The 19793-nt window shown below is 34.4% G+C and overlaps 3 protein-coding genes across 3 annotated transcripts; all 3 read right to left on the bottom strand.

Annotated features, from left to right (window-relative positions):
* Window positions 1-32: 32 nt before the first annotated feature.
* On the bottom strand, window positions 33-6437 carry LOC105170642 (methylsterol monooxygenase 2-2). The gene is made up of 7 exons (XM_011091495.3): window positions 6070-6437; window positions 3807-3944; window positions 2274-2419; window positions 1652-1771; window positions 1327-1539; window positions 1151-1231; window positions 33-336 (listed from the first exon to the last, which is right to left on the bottom strand). The coding sequence occupies exons 1-7, from the start codon at window positions 6097-6099 to the stop codon at window positions 255-257; spliced, it is 810 nt and encodes a 269-aa protein (XP_011089797.1). The 5' UTR covers window positions 6100-6437; the 3' UTR covers window positions 33-254.
* A 6088-nt stretch (window positions 6438-12525) lies between these two features.
* Window positions 12526-14298, bottom strand: LOC105170857 (uncharacterized). The gene has a single exon (XM_011091779.2). It carries the CDS (start codon window positions 13549-13551, stop codon window positions 12727-12729), a length of 825 nt encoding a protein of 274 aa, XP_011090081.1. The 5' UTR covers window positions 13552-14298; the 3' UTR covers window positions 12526-12726.
* A 3650-nt stretch (window positions 14299-17948) lies between these two features.
* Window positions 17949-19416, bottom strand: LOC105170643 (NADH dehydrogenase [ubiquinone] 1 alpha subcomplex subunit 2). The gene is made up of 3 exons (XM_011091496.3): window positions 19257-19416; window positions 19052-19158; window positions 17949-18233 (listed from the first exon to the last, which is right to left on the bottom strand). Exons 1-3 carry the CDS (start codon window positions 19340-19342, stop codon window positions 18130-18132), a joined length of 297 nt encoding a protein of 98 aa, XP_011089798.1. The 5' UTR covers window positions 19343-19416; the 3' UTR covers window positions 17949-18129.
* Between the last annotated feature and the right edge of the window lie 377 nt (window positions 19417-19793).

Genomic DNA, 19793 nt, shown 5'->3' on the forward strand with positions numbered 1-19793 from the left:
TAAGGTATTCGGTCTGAGTAATGACAGCAAGATAAAGTGAATAAAGGTGGAAATGCATTCATGCAGGACAAAAAATCCACAACAAGACATGAACTAGTTCCACACAACACAAAATGTTGATCACAACAGCAATTGGACACTAAATGCAATTGCACACAAGTGCTGAGGAACCATATTAGACCATTCAAAATGATGATCCAACATCATGAACCTATTCTGTTAACAAGCAGCCAACGCTGCTCTCCTTCTTACTTCTACATTTCTTTCAGAGCCACCTCGTCTCCGTCACTCTTCAGGGCCTTCAATTTTCTATAACCCTTATCAGTGCCAAATATCCTGGGAAAATGTAATGAAGTCAAAAGCAATAGAAGGATTACTATGATATTAGAAGTTATATAATCTACTGAGGCAAGATATGGAATGCGAAAATTTTCAGAATTGAATGGTACATCAAAGTTCAACATACTGGGACTTCTACTACAACTTCTACTACTGGGGAGACGTGCATCGTAAACCAAAAGCAAGACATTTGCCCCCATTCACTAGAGTACAAGATTTTACAAGAGTTCATGTATGAGTGCAAAATTACTGCAACTCAGCCAATGAAAACATGTGACTTGACTAACATAGGGTTGAAGGGTTCAATGGCTTCGGTTCAGTAAAATCACAGTAAGTTGAGGTTACACGAACCACAATGATCTTAAATCGACAAGAAGCATAGAAATAGAACGATAAACATATTAGTATGTCAATAGTGTTTTCTGAATTTACTTCAGCTGCACATTTTTCTGGTATTAAATTCAATAGGCTTCCAAACTGCAGTATGTAGCACCCAATCATGCCAAGCATCCACAGGAAGCAAGAGTTTAAGGTTCAAATGCAGAAGCAAGATCACCTCAGTAAAACTTAATGAGTGAGCTTTCCTGGTAGTGGCCTTATATTTCTATGGTTACTTGAGAAATGAGGGTACAAGGATTTTAAAATTATTTCTTCTGCTTAATGCACAAGCATCATAGACATTGCAGCCACAAGAAAAGGTAGTAAACAATTTTCCGCATTCCTCAATTTACCAAAAAGTTTGACAAAGCAATCCACGTCTGAAAGAAATTTGAAAAATGCATATCAGAAAGCAGAGTATTAAAAATCTCACCAGTCCATGTAAACAAAAGTTGATGAATAGTTGCCACTTTTTGTGTACAGCAGGCGATGATGATAATCATGAAAATCAGCACTGGCAATAGATAGAAAACATTAGAGACATGAAGGTGATTTGGTTACAGCAAAAACCTCATAACACTGAAGAGTAAAAGATACAAGAGAGCTGACCCCCCATATAAAGGCAAGAAGTTTGAGAGACTCCAGGGGAAATGATATCCACAATGTGCCTCAACAGTTTCAAGGACTCTAAGAACCATCCACAACCACAGCGTTATCAGATGGGGCCCAGTGATGGCAGGGCCAACTATTGTAGCGAATCCAAGAAATAAAATCTCAGCAGGGTGGGCATATTCAGAGGTCAATCCAAATGGTGTTGCATATCTGCACACACATCAAGCATTCTGATAAACACTTTTAAGGCAAAAGATTGAGATATCTTTTACAGCCACTGAACCAGAGTAGTTATTGAAGCTAATGCAGATTGGTTACTCACTCGTGATGGACACTGTGGACATGCTTATAAAGCCATTTTGTATGTAAAATCCTGTGTCCCCAGTAGAACACGAAATCCTCCAGGACAAAGTAGAATAAAATCTGAGTTGAGACTACTTTCCTGCAGAACAAAAGTCCATGATGATCTCGATAAACAGCAGGTAAGAGTCCTGTTCAGCTCAAGAGGCATTGTACAATAAGCTGGAAAAATGGAGAAAACCCATACAGACTTTACTTCCACATTACTGTTATGTACTATTTAGAGACTGCTTTGTTAGTATCAAATGGTTCGAAGAAATCCATTCTGACTGATCACTGCAATGAAACCTCCCTACAATGCAATCCTATGTGTCAATGGGTTCCTACTAAAATATTGAGGTTTTAGATTACCAAACCAACCAGAGAATTAATTAACCATGCTCTCTTGTTTCCTCTTTAAGGTAAGCAACAATAATGCTGTAGACTTTAAACTTTTGTGGGTACTGATAATGTAAATGTACCTTAACAATCTAATTGTCAAGAAAATCAATTGTAGGGACATAATTTGGCAGCCAGATAGCCATACGATAAACAGTGTCAGTCTCGTAAACTCAAGCTTTAGTATATAAAGAACCTGAATATACCAGGACGGCAATGGGAGAGTACTTCGCATGCCCATGAATCTGAAGACAGGATATGACACGATCATAACTGGTAGATTGACACAAACATGATAAAGCAATAGCCGAGTGATACATTTCTCTTGAGCAGCAGCTGTGTTGTTTTTAGTCTTCACCAACAGAGAAAAATCCATTATCATATGCATGTGTTATATCCATATGATCAGGTAAATCGAACAAAAGAAAGGGAAAACTGTAAATGCTTGAAAATAGTGTTACCTAATACGACCTGAAAGTAAGTGGAAGACAGATATTATAAAGAAGTCCCCAAAGAACACACCTAATTATGCTTTTCCACTCATAAGATAGTGAATAATATTGGAAAATTCATCTTTTAGTCATCGTTCACTCAGTTCCACAAATTCTATAATTCTTTAAAGAATCATTCCCTATAGTTTAACTCTACCTCTTCTCTCTACCCATCCTTTATCTCTTCTTCTCCTCCAGTCCTTCCCCCTCTCTCACCATGCGCAAAGTTGCATCCTTTCCTCACTTTTCATTTCCATTGTACTGAGCTAGTTAGAGTAGAAATCATGAGAACACACGAATCTGGGAGCAAAGACTATGAAAATATGGAAGAGCACTTATTGTCAAGAGTAAAGATCAAGGATATGAACATGTTAAACTTTTACTGACATTAAATCTTAAGTTACAGTCATTCAAGTTTCAACTACTCCTTTCAGTAGAAGTTTCACTTCCTCATCATTTCATTTCCACTGTGCAGAGTAGAAATTATGAAAACACAGGAATATAGGAGCAACGACTAAGAAAATGGAAGAGCACCAATTGTCAAGAGTCAAGAGTCAAGATCAAGGATATGAACTTAAACTTTTCCTGAAATTAAATGTTAAGTTTCAGACTTTCAACCTTTCCTTTCAGCAGAAAGCATCTGTGACTTTATAGCAAGTCGGAAAGCAACAAAAATACAGTGGAACTTAAGTGCCTAAAGCTAGAATAATTAAAATAATATTATTGGCAGACACAGTATAACCACTCATAAGAAAACTCTTTTGCATTTTTCTTTAGTTAGTGAGCTTCTGAAACTGAAATGATCGAAGGAATTCAAGTCTGACCGAGTAGGTAAATCCCATATTTCTTTTTAATGGAAAGTTCCTAATGAGAACTTAAAGTCAAGATAAATACGGTAATGTGGTCATATTTTAGAATGAGGAAAGAAGATCCTTAGCATGTCACTTGATGTTTCCTCCATGAACCTCAGTTGTGTAGTAAATCCAAAAGATGCAAAAGTAACATAATAAAACAAAATGTAGGAAAATGCTTAAAAGCAACGATATGACAGGTGACTAGAACATTTCTCAGTTCATTATTTGCTGTCTTGTTTTCAGGACTATGAGACTGTCCATACTAGAAAAACCAGGTCAAAACGAAGCCTTATAACATGTCATTATTCTAAATGAGAACTAGTATCAGCGGAAGGGGCAGAGAGACAATCAGTTTCCAGGAAGCACAGTGCAATAGAAAGTTTCTTGATTGTACCTGAATTTTGTACTTGCTCAGCCATCCTGCCCTTTCCAAAAATATGAATGGAAGTCCCGACAAAAAGAAGATACTCTCATGAATAAAGAAGCTTCCGAGACATGCCAGTTGAAAGTCACTAAAATGGGTTATGAGATACTGCAACAACAAAAAGTTGCAGAATGTTAAAATTCCAATAAGAAGCAAATTAGGAGTACGAAAAAGTTTAACAAATACAAAAAGAATGTACGAGCAGATCAATATTTGCCAAAGACTTGAAGAAGCTAGGAATCTGAAAGTTAAGATCCCTTTCCAAAGGATAAGGATATATATTCAAACTCCAAGAAAAAGTGTTGAGTCGTTATCAATACAGGGTGTCAAACATAAAACCCCTGCCTTGTATTTTTCTGCTGAACAGTGATGATCAGCAGAAATACAAATCCTATATGGAAAAGACTATTGTATTTAATAGTTAAGTTACAAAGAATGTTTTTTCTTTCTTTTTTCCAGAGATAAGCACAAGATGGTAAACATTATAGGACATGGTCCTGAACTGATTTATTACTGGAAGCCCATATCAGAAGAGAAAATGAAAGTCTTCTTCAAACGAAACTAGTTTTCTCCAAAATCTCTATATCAAATAGCCAGCTTGACCTGCTTTAAAACATTGATGTTAAGGACATTCTATCAGCAGATGTTGAAGGAAATTCATTCATTAAGTGACTGGAACACAGGAAAGTTCAAATGGAATTGCCCACAGAAACCTCTTAATATGGCTTTGGATATACTTAAGGTACTCCAGAAAACAAGTTCAATGAACTCCAAGACGAGCCAAATGTAGCAATCAATTGAAGTCTCCCCAGAACTATAGCAATAATAAAGAACCAAATAAGATATCAAATAGTTAAAAATTTTCAGTGGGTCTAATTATTTATCTTAAAAAACTTGCCAATTAGTAAATCATGTGATAGTTTCTAACTCGAACAGCAGAAGCCCAAAAGAGAAGTAGGCAACTAAAGGGCATTTCACATGTCCACGATGTGACTGTGTCAAGAATACTTGAACATGCTGAAAAAAGACGAGTAATGGGTGAATGACAAAGATGCTCTCAGCATTCTGAAAAAGGAAACTACCTAATGCACCATTTGTGGATAGTGATCCTATCAACACAAATGATCAAATCTACAGAAATATATACCCAAAATCATAGGGTAGGGAACTAAAGCAAGGTCCAAAGTATTGTGCCAAACAATGAATAGAGCCCTTCATGATGCAGAGTTGACAAAATAGGATTTTTTGGCTGCCCAGCCTAGATGAGAAAGGAGATGGGTTTGTTAAGGTTGTATGCTCAAACATGGCTTTGTTTTCTTTTTTGCTCCTTGATAATTAGTTACGGCATCCTATTATTAGCCGATTGTTTGTTCATCCAGGTCAACAGATCACAAAGCACAATTTATTCAACTTTTAATTAGTAAAAGCGCAATGACTAAGCATTTGCTTGGGCCTTTGGGATTCTACTTGATGGCAATGTAAGATTATTCAGGTTCATTATATCAATAATAAAGTTACAATCTTTTTTCATGACAGGAGATTTTCTTCAATCTTATTTCCACGAAGACACGCCACTGGGCCCCTTATTATTTGCTCTTTAGCAAACTTGCACGACATGTCAAAATGGAAGTTTCAGCAACTCGAGTGTCTGAATTCCACAAGCCTTATCCACCATTGTCCTAATATCATCAGCATAGAGCCAGACTAAACGGCAGCGATCACCGAAATCTTGATCCAACATCGAAATGCCTTTTTCCTTTTCCAACTTCTTCAATATCTTTAAGCTAGAAACACTGATCCAGCCACCCACTACTTTTTATTTTAATTACCCAAACAGACAGTAAAATAAGTCTTTTACCATCATGCAGACAAAAAAGGTCACGTGCCAAAACAATCTAGTAACAGTCCAGGTAAAACCTGCTCATCTGAAGAATCATCTACATTATTCACATAACATCAAAACTATTCAGGCCCCGACGTCATTCACCATCACGAATCTCTCCTCCAAGAAAACCGAGCAAAATCCCAAAAAAATGAAGGAACGCAACAAAGAAAAACAACAGATACGACCAACAACTCACAATGCATTGGACAAATGCGGACACCACAACCACCAAGTCTAAACAGATCAACAAATAAACATTAGGGATCCAGCAGAATTAATTAAATTCAAGACACAATGACATCAAATCTAGGGCACAAAAAATAAAAACAGACAATTAAGCTTTATTACCCTCCAACCAGACTCCACGATAGACGCCATCAGAACCGAGATGTTTCGACTTGATCTTCCCAGACAAATGGAGAAGAGAAATAACAGAGACAGAGAGAGAGAGAGTAGCGAATGTGTGTAGGCGAATGTGTGTAGTGTGATGTTTTGGAGGAGCAAACTAAGGAAGAAGTGAGAAGAAGGGACAGGCTGTCACGGGCCACGATGGAATCTCAGCGCTTTGCATCTGCATATCTGCGTGCCCGCCGCTTATTTAATACATATATATTTATTTTGATTTTTACGACTACGATATGAGATGTGCTGCCGATACATACACGTAGCAAACTAATGCGCTCCATCAAATATCAGGCATCAGGGAAGTGCGCGGATGCCATTTTGCCAAGCACCACCAGAGCTACGCACCTAGCCATGCCTACAAATATAATTACCACAACCCCACACCCTAAATTATATCCACATTCTCTTAATTTCAATTTAATTATATAAATATTTCATATTTTTAGTTAATTATACGTTTATATTTTTTTAAAATATATTACTTTTTTTCAAAAAAATTTGAAAAATTATATTTATTGCCTCTTCAAAAGTTCTTTATTACACATGACCTCCTTCCGTTATAATTTGGATAAAAAATAGTGACATTAACAAAAAGAATTACATAAATGTTTAATTTTACTCCTCATGTAATATTGTCATGTATATTTTTATACTTATAAAGGGATAAATATAAAATCTATATATGGAGTGAGGTTAACATCTTTACATTCCCCTCCTATTACATGCTCATGTTAAATGATGGGTAAAATTGAAAATTTATTTAATTTTTTTTGCTAATATTAGCATTTTTCATCCAAACCATAAGAGGGTCGGTGCAAACAGTGAAATTTTTTAGGGGTGTAAGTGTAATTTTAAAATTTTTTTGGGAACAGTGTAATTTCGTATTTTTAGATGAGGTTTAAGTGTGATTAACCATTTCTTTTTAAACTACAAGTACACTTCTTGAAGGGTGACAATATAATGTACCGAATAGGTGTCTGTGTAAAATTTCGTTACTGAATATGAGTTTAGTATAATTACAACTACAATATCAAAGAGGTGTACTTGTAGTTTTGCAAAGTGTAGAGTGTGTCTGTATAATTGAAACCTGACCTTAAGGGGTGTTAATGTAGTTTACCCAAAAGAAAAAAAAAGGGAATTGTATGCGCATCATTAGGGATGTAAACAATTAAAGTCAAACCAAACACGTCATTGCTCATAACTGTTCTAATTATTATTGAGCTTGAAAATTTTCATTTGAACTTGATTTTGATTATTATGTAATCAAGTTCAACGAACTTTAATCGAATCAAATATAAGTCGAGCACGAATAATCAATATTTTTTAAATATATTTTATTATTTTTATATTAATCTAATGAAAAAATTTATTCAAGTTAATTTGTTAAATTCAACAAAGTAAATTCCAACGAATTTTCATTAATCAATATCAATCCAACATCAAATAATTTGATTTGTCTTTCATCCCTATTTATCACTACATTTATATCTCGAAGGCTTGTATTGTTTAAAAAATTATAAAATATAAGAATTTATAACATATTTTAAATAAAATTAGCCAAAAACCCTCTTAGTTGCCTTGGTGCAAGGGGAAAAAATTAGGCTATCAACTTCTGCAATCAGGAGGCCGCTGGAGCTATTATTCAAAACTAGAGAAGAATTTCACTAACTCTCCAAACAATAAATACTTGCTATTATTTCGCGACGACAAAATCCCAGCAAAGCCTAACATCCACGAAAATATTGATTGACATTTATTGAGTGTTAGTGTTGTCTGAAATTGACCACAACAAATATTACTAGTCAATAAATCATCCCTTTGCTTAGGGATCGGAAGGAACCGATGACTGGTTTTGGAGATGTTTAAGCAATTTTTTGCTATAGGAAGGCTAGCTGTGCTGCAGATATTTTTGCTCGAACCGCAGATATAAATAGAAGTCCTATGCAGATCTTTTTGTTCGCCACATCTTTTGCAAAGGATGTTCTATCCTTAGACCATCATTTTGTATGTACCTGGAGTACCGCCTCCCTTTTTGTAATGAATATTATTCTGCAATAATATAAATCTTTCTTTCTATTAAAAAAAAATGTTACTAGTCGGTAACGGTGTCAAAAATTTATGTTTTGGTAACCTAGTTTACTATTTGTTCTTTGAATTCCTCAAAGAACTTTGTCAATTCCAGTAGCATGGACGAAGATATTAATAATATCCCAGTTTGCAGGTTATTTCTAGATTTTATAATAAGAAGAGTGTACGTTTTGTATTTAGGTTAATTTTTTCCATGGTCGTTGCTTTACGCGTTATAACCAAGAGAATTGGAGCATAAACGTCGTCAATTTATTGGCTTAGTTGGTACCAATCTCTTCCTTCAAAGAGAGGGTGCTGGGATCACAAATAGGTGTTCCCGACCCCTGTTGTAATTTAAAAAAAAAAGGTGAGCGTAGACTTCTAGACAAGGGAACTAGGACTAGGGTTCTTAGCAGCTTCCTACATACGACGTCAATATGATGTGGTGAAATTTTGAGTTTAGGTTTTTTTTCTTTCTATAGTATGCGATTCATTATATCATTCAATATATTCAAATTAAAAGACTAGTTCAATATATCAATATTTTGAATGAATAAATAGTTTCAAAGGATTACAAAAGCAACAATAAACTACTGTAGACATACACCCACATTCATGAACTCAAACTCTCAACGTTTTAGTTGTGAACCCTCAACCTACCAATTTAGTAAGATTTTATTGGTTGCGGACAAATAGTTAGAGAGAGAATTTATTGTCAATTTTTACACGTGTCAAATCATGATTAGTAAACTTGCCTATAAAACTTAGAATATTTAGGTCATCTTTACTTTTTGTGATATGATAAAGGCGGCATTTATTAAATAGTGATTACAGCTATGATAACCAGTTGGGTGATTGCTTAGTGTTATGTTTACTGCATAATATTACACAATGGATTACATATTGATTATAATGGATGTCATGTTTACTATCAAACATTGTACAAGTGAAAGACTGTTTTATCCTTGAAAAAAGACAAACATATCACGATCAATACATTGTACTTTGGTGTATGTTTTCTGCCCACAAGTCATCGTTTTCCTCCTACATTAGGTAAGCTTCTTTCCTCCACACTTGAAAAACTTTTGAAACCCCTTCAAATTTCGACCTGCATTTGGGTTGAGTGAAACTCAGCAAAAGTGACCAAGGCCAAAGCTTGTTTTTTTCAAAAAGGATGTGACGTCGTATCACTTCATACAAGTCGATTGTCGGGGAATTAAATTCAAAGCAAGGCCAGAAATGAGAGGATGTTGAAAAAAAAGTCAAAATTTAATCATAATTCGGTGGGCCATTTTGACATATTTAACACAGGCTTTGAAATCCTAATATAAATCGCACAACAATCAGAATTTGTGCCGAATCTAGACTTAAAAGCCGACCCAGAAGAAACTGAACAAAAATAAATAAAACATCCTAAATAATCACCCAAAATAAAAGTGGCTTTATAGTGGAGAGCAAATCTAAGCTAGCATGTCCGAAGGGCTTGTCGAATCCAATTCGTGTTAATGTTATGGTTTGCAATTGAATATTTTGATTGTATATTGAGAGTTTAATTTAGTAAGATTATAATATACTTTGGTTTTTATGATCGAGTCCGTATTCGTAATTAGCTAGATCATTCTGAGAAGTATTTATTATTATTTTTATAATATGTAATTTATTATATCATTTAAATTATTTTAGAAGTAGACGATATACCGATATCCGTAAAACTCCAACTCATCCTTCTGATTGTGATGTGCAAATTTTATCAATTGAGTAAGAATTTATTTACATAAACATTTCTAAGTCTAATATTTTGTTAATATTTGCGAAAAGCCCATTTGCCGAATGGGATGAAAAAGTAAAACGACAGACACAAACAACTCGAACCTGAGAAATCTGACCAACAATCACCAAAACCAACCTATTTTAGTGAGTGTTCGAGTGTGTGCCGCGTGGAATGAGCTAATTTAGATATTTTTTTGGCCCAATCTGATATTTGTGGTTTTTAAAAGACTTAGTCCAAATCCGACTTGACAATCATTAAAATTGCACTTTGCAGTTAATTAGATGGGGTTGGATGGGAGCAGGTTTGGCGATTTTTAGTAAAGAGTTAATCACATGTATAATTATATTAGTATTTTGTAATCACTTATACTTTTATTATAGTTATTATGTCATAATAAATGCATTTCTTTATAGTGATAATTAGCAAAAATGTAAAGATATGATATATCAATTATAATTTAAAACAAATGATATTAATTTTTTAGTATTTTGATATGTAGTTAATTATTTATAAATAAATAAAATATATTTAAATTAATAAAAAAAATTAATTGAGCTAATAATATATAATTGTTATAAGTGACTTTTATATTGCATGTAAATTTTTAATTTGAAAAGTGAACTTTAGTATATTAAATTTGTATTGTGTTTTAAAATTTTATTTTTTAAAAAATTTATATACTTTTTATTTATTTTTATATTAAATTAATATATATCATAGATAAATATAATTTATTGTAATATATTTGGACACAATAAACAATATAAATTAATTAAGTATATTTAAATAAAATAATAATATAAATAAATTACTTTAAAATATATTGAAATATGAAGCAAAAGGGGCAAAATAGACGTTATACACTTAACATAATCCCAAAAAAGGCCAAAAAATAAGGTCAACCCCCACAATAGGCGCGTTTCACACACTTTCAATTAATTTCTAACGGAGGTGGAATTTTTTACTATATTTATAAAACACAGAATTTTTTAACACAGGAAGTTGTTAGCTAAATTTGAAAAATACATGGGGGTGTTGTGCAGTTTAACCTTTCATACTTCAATTTCTTTTATGGTATTGTATACCGCATATCACACTTATAACTTAATATTTTGTTAACGGTCATTCATTTATTATGATATTTTACAATAATTGCCTAAAACGATTGGAAAAAGAATGAAATTTGAAGCAAAATATTTGGAAAAGAATCATATCTCCCGAACCAAAGAATTATTTAATTACACAAATACGCCGTATTCTTTATAAAATTATAAATATATTTTTTAAAATCGTAATTATAATTTAATCGACACACTCTCAAAACCAAAATATAAACTCAAATACTTTTCGAAATAAATTATATTGACAACCTCACGGGGTGTAATTATATTTTATAAAAATAAAAATATTTATATAATAAAATCTAATTTAAAAATAAATAAATGTAATTTACTCTAAATAAAATGAGTAAAGTACAAGAAAAGCATGAGACTTGTGTTACACCACATCCATTACCTTCTTCCTCCCTATTATTAGTTTTCGTTGTTATGTGCTCCTTATTTTCTCTACACAATCAAATGTCTTTGGAATTTTGCGTTTCTATAATTTTTTTTTTCCTTTTTTTAATATTCTTTTCTTTTTTTTTTAAATACTTAAATAAAAATTATTAACATTTTACTAGGTGAATAAATTTCTCAAAATTGCTTAAGATAAGCCCAAAGCAAAAACAGGCTTCGAATTAATTGCATTTTACCCCCTATCAAATTAGCAATAGACATAAATTATCTCAATTTTTTTTTTAAATAAATGACAATGCGCGTCCCTGAAGTGTAAAACATAAGTTCGTTTTCTTTCACACTAGGGAGTCGCATTGCATTTTAATGTAGTGTTACTTTCTTTTCTTTGGAGAATTTTATGAGTAAATTACATCGACGTCACATTGAAATTAAGTTTAACAAATATCTCATATTTTTTATAAAATTACAAATACACTCTCAAAGGTGTTTCTTGTGGATTAGAGGTTATCCATGTACATTATCATTACAACCTAATGACATGAACTTGTCTTTTACAAAAAAATAAAAGGGTAAATTACAACGACCTCTTTTAAAGTTTGTCATAATTACGAATACCCGCTCGTTGTTTGAAAAATTACCAATACCTCTTTGATTTTAACGACCGTCTAACAATTAACTCCATCCGTTAGGTTTTTATTCATTTTTTATAGTGAAGTGACCAAAATGCACTTGTGGATTAAAAATTAAATTTGTATTTATTTATTAAGTGAATATTTTTTTATAATTTTTAAATTTTTCATCCATCTAGTTCGATATTTTTTATTTTAAAAAAAAATATAGTAAGGGCAAAGTTGATAATTTTATACCTCCATACAAGGGTTGCATAACTTTATCAAAAATTAGGGGTATTTATAATTTTTCAAACAACGATAGTTATTCGTAATAATACCAAATCTAATGGAGGATGTTGTAATTGACCCAAAATAAAATAAATAAATAAAATAAAATATTTATGTAATTAGACTTAACATTGCAACGCCAATATAATTTATCAATTTTTTTTTCTTTATAAGGAATTAGTAGCGTTTATATGGACAAGTGCAGATCAATTAATTTGTGATCAAAACAGATTTGAATATCTGTAACATCAATAAACATATACTGCAAATGAATGATCAGAAAAGGGGAAAAAAACTCAAAACCATTACATTACATTCCTCTACTGCACAAATGATTCGTCACCAGTCACTGGGGAGAAGACGCCAATGGAAGCACCTGTGAAGCTGATGAATCTCTCACTAAGTTCTTGTTAATGAAAGAAACAAAAGAAGCACTTTTTTCCTCTTCTTCTTGACAGCTCATTTTCGATTCTTGAAATTGAAAGCCAGCCCTTTTCTTCTCAGCTTCTTCCACCAACAACCTCCTCAGTAGCTTATCCTCAGCATCTTTCAAGAACTTGAACTTGGGAGGTGGGGAAGATCTAAATCTGCTGAGTTCCGCCTCCGACAGAGACTCAAACAGAGGGTTGTTGTAGGAGTCCAGAGCGTGTGGAATCTTGACTGTTGGTGAGGACAAAGGGGTAAGAAAGGGGGTTCCGACAAGGTCAGTGCTCAAACTCCTTGTTCTTGACCCTTTTCTTGATTTCCCATCCTCAGACTCCAAATCCTCTTTGCTTTCCTCTTTAATGGTGAAGAGAAATCTTGGAGGCCCACAGAGGTTGTGGGTTCTCATCAACTCCGTTTCCACCCCTTCTTCACCAAACCCTTTCGGCCCCAAATCCTTGCTCGAGCCCATCTCCAAGTCTTGCTGTTCTTGGGGATTTCTCACTGAGCAGCTGCTGAGTTCTTGGCTGCTTGAAGTAGTGTGGAAAGAAGTGAGCTTTTTCCAGCAGAGGAGGACTGAGAAATCCTCAATTTCTTCACTATTACTACTACTACTACTACTACCAGTACTGCTAATGCCTATTCTCTTCTTCCACCACAGCAAATAGTAGACCTCTGCAACAAGCCCCATCAATATGCAACCGAAAACAAAGCTCAAACCAATGCCTACACCACTGAAAGATCCCATCTTTGCATAGAAATTAAGCCCACTTCTGAGATTCTCTCATTGGGATAAGTTTAATATCCTCAAAACTCAAAGCCCCGATGGAAATTTCCACAGATATTTAACCAAGAAAGACATATCTATTGATGTAAAGTTGGAATGCAGATAAGGAGAAGAGGACTAGCCTCTTTTTCTTGAGATCTCTATGGTAGTTCTCTGTTTGGCTTGAAAAAGCAAAGACCTAGCAAAACCAAGTTTTGCCCCTCCAACTTCACATCCTCCTCACCAAAGCAAATAAAATTTCCCTTAAAAGAGTTCTTGAAAAGACCTTATTTATGAGGTATACATTGCCTCAGATACACGCTATTGCCTGTGAGATTGTACGTGTACACAAGAAAAGAGATAAAAAATGTTACCTTTTAAACAATTCTACATGTCATCAAAAAAGCAGCTTGTAAAAGCAAGAATAAAATGAGCAAGAAAAGTCTTAAGTCATGATCATAATCATATTGATAATCATGATATCAAGTTCCTAAAACAAAAGGGATCTATGGGATCTGAGCAAATTCAGGGAGGAGAGAGAGAGGTGAGAGGTGAGGTGTATGTGTGTATAGAATGGTTGGAGGGGTCACATCTTCACTTGAAACATCACATGTGCTGGCAAAAGGCAAAAGGCAAAAGCCAAAAGCCAAAAGCATGGGGTTAATAATCTAAAGATACAAAACGAAAGTGTTTCCAGTGGAAATAGAGAAGTTCGTAGCCAGCCCCCCACGCCAAACAAGATTGAAAGAAAAGCAAGAAATCAAGAACTTGGGAAAGAGCAGAAGATTAGGACAAATATATTTCTGGCAGTTGGGTCTCAATCCTTATTACTCTAGAAAAGACAGTCATGTATAGAGACATAGACACTTTCTTTGTAAACTTAGGATCATCCTACACCTTGTGATAGTAGGATGAATCTTAACTCATGATGTTCTTTGTATGTCTATATCTATATCTATACATGTATGTTGGATTGAGTTCAACAGAATCGGTCATAGTTGTTAATTCATGGTTGATTGTTGGCTGCTGTGGAATCACTTATGGTTGGTGACATTCAAGGTGGATCAGTTGTAATAGACTCAGTCGTGTGTGGAATGATAGAAGTACTTGAATTTTGAAAAGAAAAGAAAAAATGGATGGAAAGAGTATATGCTAATTTAGATTGGATCTAGATTGCTGATTTGGGGAGATGAGTTGATGAAAAATTTCATGTTAATTTGTATTATTCATTCCAAAAGATAGCCTTATTTTTCTTGTCATTTCAATTTTATGCAATTCTAATTTGAGTTTTTCGTTCAAAATTATAAGTGCATTTCATGATTGATTTATGGGTATTTACATTAATTTTTACTTTTATGGTGAATAAATTATAAAAAAAAGTTCTTAGTTAAGCATAAAAAAAATAGGAATCGTTTACAAATAAAAGTTAGAAGTGAAAAAATTTGACGTTTGAGTGTTTGAAAAATGGCTTGATATTTACAATTTTAGTAATAAGTTGCAAAAATTAATAGGAATGTGTTTATAACTTTTGATTTAGATTAATTTAATTTAATTCATTCGAAAGTAAAAGTTATATAAGAAAAGCGTACTTTTCACTTTATTTTGAATAATAAGCACTTAAAATAAACATTTGCAAACACTTTGATCATGTATCGAGTGTGACTAAGAATTACTGGGAGACCGAGAAGCCATGCGAATTGCGAATGCCATGTTGCCGCTGTACTTCAAGATACTCGGCAGGCCTGGGCCACAAGGTCCTGGGTGGCCAGGCTGCTGTTAGCATAAAATTTGATTTTTATTTTTAGTGATAAATATTATTTTCGATCTTATTTCATCCCTATTTTAAGGCATTTTTAGTTTTTTCTGCTGAGTTTTAGATCGAATGCGGTACCTATTTTGCTTCATTTTCTATAAACTGCAGGTTGTAATTGGCATCTGACGACACCGCCAACATGCATGCCGGTGGGCATGTTGTATTCTACACTCTAGTTGAGATTGTGCTTCCTGAATACTGGACGTGCGCAGTCAAATGCTGAAGGATTTGAACTTTCCAGGGTGTATCTGCCCTGTGATGAGATACAAGGAAAGCGGGCTGTAGCATGGTTGTGTCGACCTCTGAGTGGTTATTTAAGGCAGAACTGGTAATAGATTGAGGCAACTCTTGGGGCAGATGACTTGCTCTGAGCGATGCTCCAAGAAAAGGGGGATTCATTTTCCCTGGCAAGTTGATTTTGCCGACCAACCATTGACGGCAATGGATAGCCGCTCTCGCTTTTTTCTTCATCGGCATTAGCCGTCAGGTGATGCTCATGTGCTGTCCTCTTGTGTGGCCCATGCAAGTGGTTCATCATCCGCTGTTTATGATGTGGTGCCAGATTGGTGGAGAAATTTTGTTTTGAGATAACTTGGTCTGAGAAATTTTCTTGCAGAAACGTTTTTGTTTGGAATAGCATGTTCCCTAAATTCGAGTGACAATTTTGACTTTCCAAAATCCAAAAAAAAAAAAAAGAAAAGAAAAAATATTCCCAAGATGAATGTTGGATTCAGGCCTTCTACACTCATAAATATGCACAATGCCCGAGATGTGATGTCTACGCTCATAAATATGGTCCTCAAACAGTTGGTGATGTCTACTGTGTCAATGTGGTGATAATTTGGGGATCAAATATGTAACCTGCTGAACAACTCCTGGTTTTGAGTTTCTATGTTTCCTGTTTTTGCTTTACTGGAATTCAATCTTAAGTCACTGTATAGTCTCTCGAATACTACTGCATTCCCCCCCCCCCCCCCAGGACACTAACTAAAAGGGATAAGCTCTTGAAAAGGCAGGGCGAGATTGTAGATGGGTATGGCAACAAGATTCCAGACAGACAACCATGCGATCCAGTGCCAAGAAGTCAGTAATTCTAGTTGCAGAACAGAACTCTTAGGAGTAGAAGATGAAGAGCTTAGCTGGAGTTGATCAGCTATGAAAACATTTTACTTTCTGAATAACCGGAATTTATCCTTGCCACTAAATTTCTGCATTCCTTGATTCTTGTGGAGCAAATTCCTCGTGTATAGAAAATATTGATCCGTTCTACTGTACTATGAGAAAAATTCACTCTACTGTCAGACCTGCTGTGGTGGAGTTGACTTCTCTATGTTCTACGTATCAAACACAGTGTTCCAATTGAGGCTTACAATTCATGTCTAATGTCCCAATTCAGTTCTCTAATAACGCAGACCTCTTAGCTATTTAGTCCAAATAAAATAGTTCGTCAAAAGAGTTGCCCAACTAATCAGCATTTATATCTGGTTCATCCTTGCGGCCTTGATATATAGACCTTATAGTTTCTCTAGGCAGCTGATCCAGGAATTTAGAGGCTTCACATTCAAATTCAACAACGGCGTTGGGTCTTATTTTTCTATTTTTGCATAAACATGAGCAATTCTGTAAGGAATAACATAAAGGGAAAATTTAAGAGCAGTGGTAAAAATCATCTTAGAATTTCTATGCACACAGGAAACAAGGTCAGTACACTTAGGAGACATCTATTTGTTTGGCCTATGAGGCTGTTCTCCATACATGTTTGAGAATTCTTGAGCTTTGCCACTATCAAACACTTACCTAGCAATCCTGTCTAGTTATGAGCTTTGGAATTTCAACCTTAAATCACTTGATGAGAATTGCCTTAGTCGTAAATGCCACAGGGGTCACCGCATGGGTTTGCTTCAACTATTTTTCTTTGCGTATTAGAAGAGTATGAAAGCCTTCAACTCAAGTGGTTATAGGATCAACTGATGTTGTTTAACTCAAAGGTTGAAATCAAACTGAAATTTCTGGTTTGAAGTTTGAACTACCTTTAGCCTGCTGAGTGCTGATGCTGCAGTTTTGATATCTATCAACAGAAAATCTCCGTAGTCCACAATAAGCCCACTCCATAATCTTGCCTAAGAATTTTAGTATTACTAGAGAACACCAAATAATCCTCCGTTGACATAAACTACCAAAGACATAAGAAAATTCACCATTTGACCAGCTGCTATGATCTGCTAATTACTGAAAGATCCTGTTTAAGAAGATCATGTGGCCAAGAGATGTACACTGTTGGACTGAGAAAAAATTCTATCGTGATATGTGTCGAAGATAAAATTACCTAACAGAGGTATAAACCTTTTTATTTGTCCTATGTCAAATTAATACTTGAATTGGTGGACCAGGAAATCTAACCTTTGTCTACCACAGCATTGAGGTAGGATATGGACTTGCAGTGTTGAAGACTGAGCCCCATCCCGATAGGTTAATCTACCACCTGCAGTATGATATCCTAGTAGTATCCCCTCCCCATCATTTAATAAGTGAAAATAATTATTAAAAGAAAAAAAACATCCCACAATGGTATCCACTGGTAAATATGCATGATCATATTTTATGGATTGTTACAGTTAACAGGCAACCATTGTTACACGAAGCAGTTTATCATACCAACTCCGGCATATTGGTCATGGAATCATAACAAAAATTGATCCAAAATTTCTGCACACATTTATTGTGTCAGGGAAAATCTGATGGAAGCCTCAACATTTAATGGATGCCCCTCCTTTAGCAAGGTCCTCAAGTGCCTTAGATATCTGATCTTCATTTAAGCCTTCCAGGCGTATTCCCCTCTCGACACCCATGTCTACAACAAACCAGGATATATATTACTTAAAGCGATCGTAACTACAAACATAAGTTTGACATATATTATTTGCAAAAGGCACAATAACTGGACAACCCGAAACTGCTGAATACACTTTTTCAGCGTATTTCAAATAACACGCATAAGAAATTCCTTTGGACCTATGACCCTCAAAGGGTAATCACATACTGAATTATAGATGATCCGAAAAAAGTTTCTATTTACAAGATTTTCATGCATTGCATGTGTACTCTGAAAGCAATAACGAAACCAGTTTCCTTGCTGTCTGCCTACCAGCATCCAGCTCCAGTGTACATTATCAATAGTGCACATTTACAATATTTCAATACTTATTAAATGCCACCACCACCCCCCTCCCCCCCTAAAATCCATTTCGCCATCATGCTCACTATACTATCATTTTTCTCTTAATACAAAGTAAATTAATAAAAGTGGGGCTTCACTAATGATATTGTCAAGTATCAACAATAATCTGATTCTGAGACCGAAAGCCTGTATCAACTCTTCATACATCCAGACGACATCATACCCCGAATTAGATCTTCTTCTCAAATTTTAAACTTTTTTACCACATGAACAACTCTCGAATAAAAATGAACATATAACTCCAAAATGTAGGCTCCAGACTACAAAATTTAGAAAAGAATCATATTACAGCAATGCTCTAGCATGCTCTTGTTTCGAATTATAAAAGTAAGATTAGAAAGCTTTCTAAAACTTAGAAGCTGAACTGACATTCTGATAACAAAGAAATATGCTAACTGGAAACCAACAAAATTAGAAAGAATAAAAATTACCATATCTAGCCCAAAGCTGAGGCTCAATGCCATTGGCCTCACGGATCAAAATCGGGAGCCTAGGGTTTTTGGTCTTCAGATCCTTATAGTTATTCTCGATGAAAGCTCTATCAAAACAATAAGAACCATAATCAACAAGATGATGATTGCAAAATACCAAATGAAATTGGGCAAAATCAGAAAATGAATACGAATCAGGCAAAACCTAGTCGAGGAACTGGATGGTGAATTAGGAGAAAATAGGATGCGAAGTTCCTTCAAATTTCGATAAAGTTGTCCCCTCCACGCCATAGCTGAACTTCTCTGTTTTCCTTTTCCATTCTTCAATTTTTTTCCTTTTCCATAAATAGGGAATGGGGTAACCTTCAAATTTTTTATTTTAGGTATATGATTTATTGCACGGTAAATTACGTCAACACCTATTGAATTTGATATATTAAAGTTACTTCCCTTGAGGTTCGTCTCGTCTTATATTTAACTTCATCAGTAGTGTTTTGGTGAATTTATCATAGATTATTTTTAAAATACTCCTAATAAAAAGTTTGATTATGATTTGACCAACTTTTGAAACGAAAATGCTCTTTGAACTAAATTCTAATATTGTAACTATTACGAGGGTTAAATGTTACGGTCTCACATACTTTGTACTTAAATATAATATTTTATTTTAATTTTTTGGCTAAACTAATTATTTTTTCCATTAAATATTGCAAGAATTATCTTATATATTAAGGTGAATTGC

This window comes from Sesamum indicum, linkage group LG9, assembly GCF_026168435.1.
Source record: "Sesamum indicum cultivar Baizhima isolate 11 linkage group LG9, ASM2616843v1, whole genome shotgun sequence".
Lineage (NCBI taxonomy): Eukaryota > Viridiplantae > Streptophyta > Magnoliopsida > Lamiales > Pedaliaceae > Sesamum > Sesamum indicum.

Bases quoted from the DNA above. Each gene is read 5' to 3' on its own strand.
- LOC105170857 (XM_011091779.2), bottom strand. From the start codon at position 13,551: ATGGGATCTTTCAGTGGTGTAGGCATTGGTTTGAGCTTTGTTTTCGGT.
- LOC105170643 (XM_011091496.3), bottom strand. From the start codon at position 19,342: ATGGCGTGGAGGGGACAACTTTATCGAAATTTGAAGGAACTTCGCATC. The intron at 19,159-19,256 runs GTTTTGCCTGAT...TTGTTTTGATAG, and splicing joins CCATCCAGTTCCTCGACTAG to AGCTTTCATCGAGAATAACT. The intron at 18,234-19,051 runs GTAATTTTTATT...GGTTTGTTGTAG, and splicing joins TCAGCTTTGGGCTAGATATG to ACATGGGTGTCGAGAGGGGA.
- LOC105170642 (XM_011091495.3), bottom strand. From the start codon at position 6,099: ATGGCGTCTATCGTGGAGTCTGGTTGGAGG. The intron at 2,420-3,806 runs GTACAATCAAGA...CTGTTGGTGAAG, and splicing joins TGAGCAAGTACAAAATTCAG to ACTAAAAACAACACAGCTGC. The intron at 1,232-1,326 runs GTCAGCTCTCTT...ATCTATTGCCAG, and splicing joins TTCTTGCCTTTATATGGGGG to TGCTGATTTTCATGATTATC.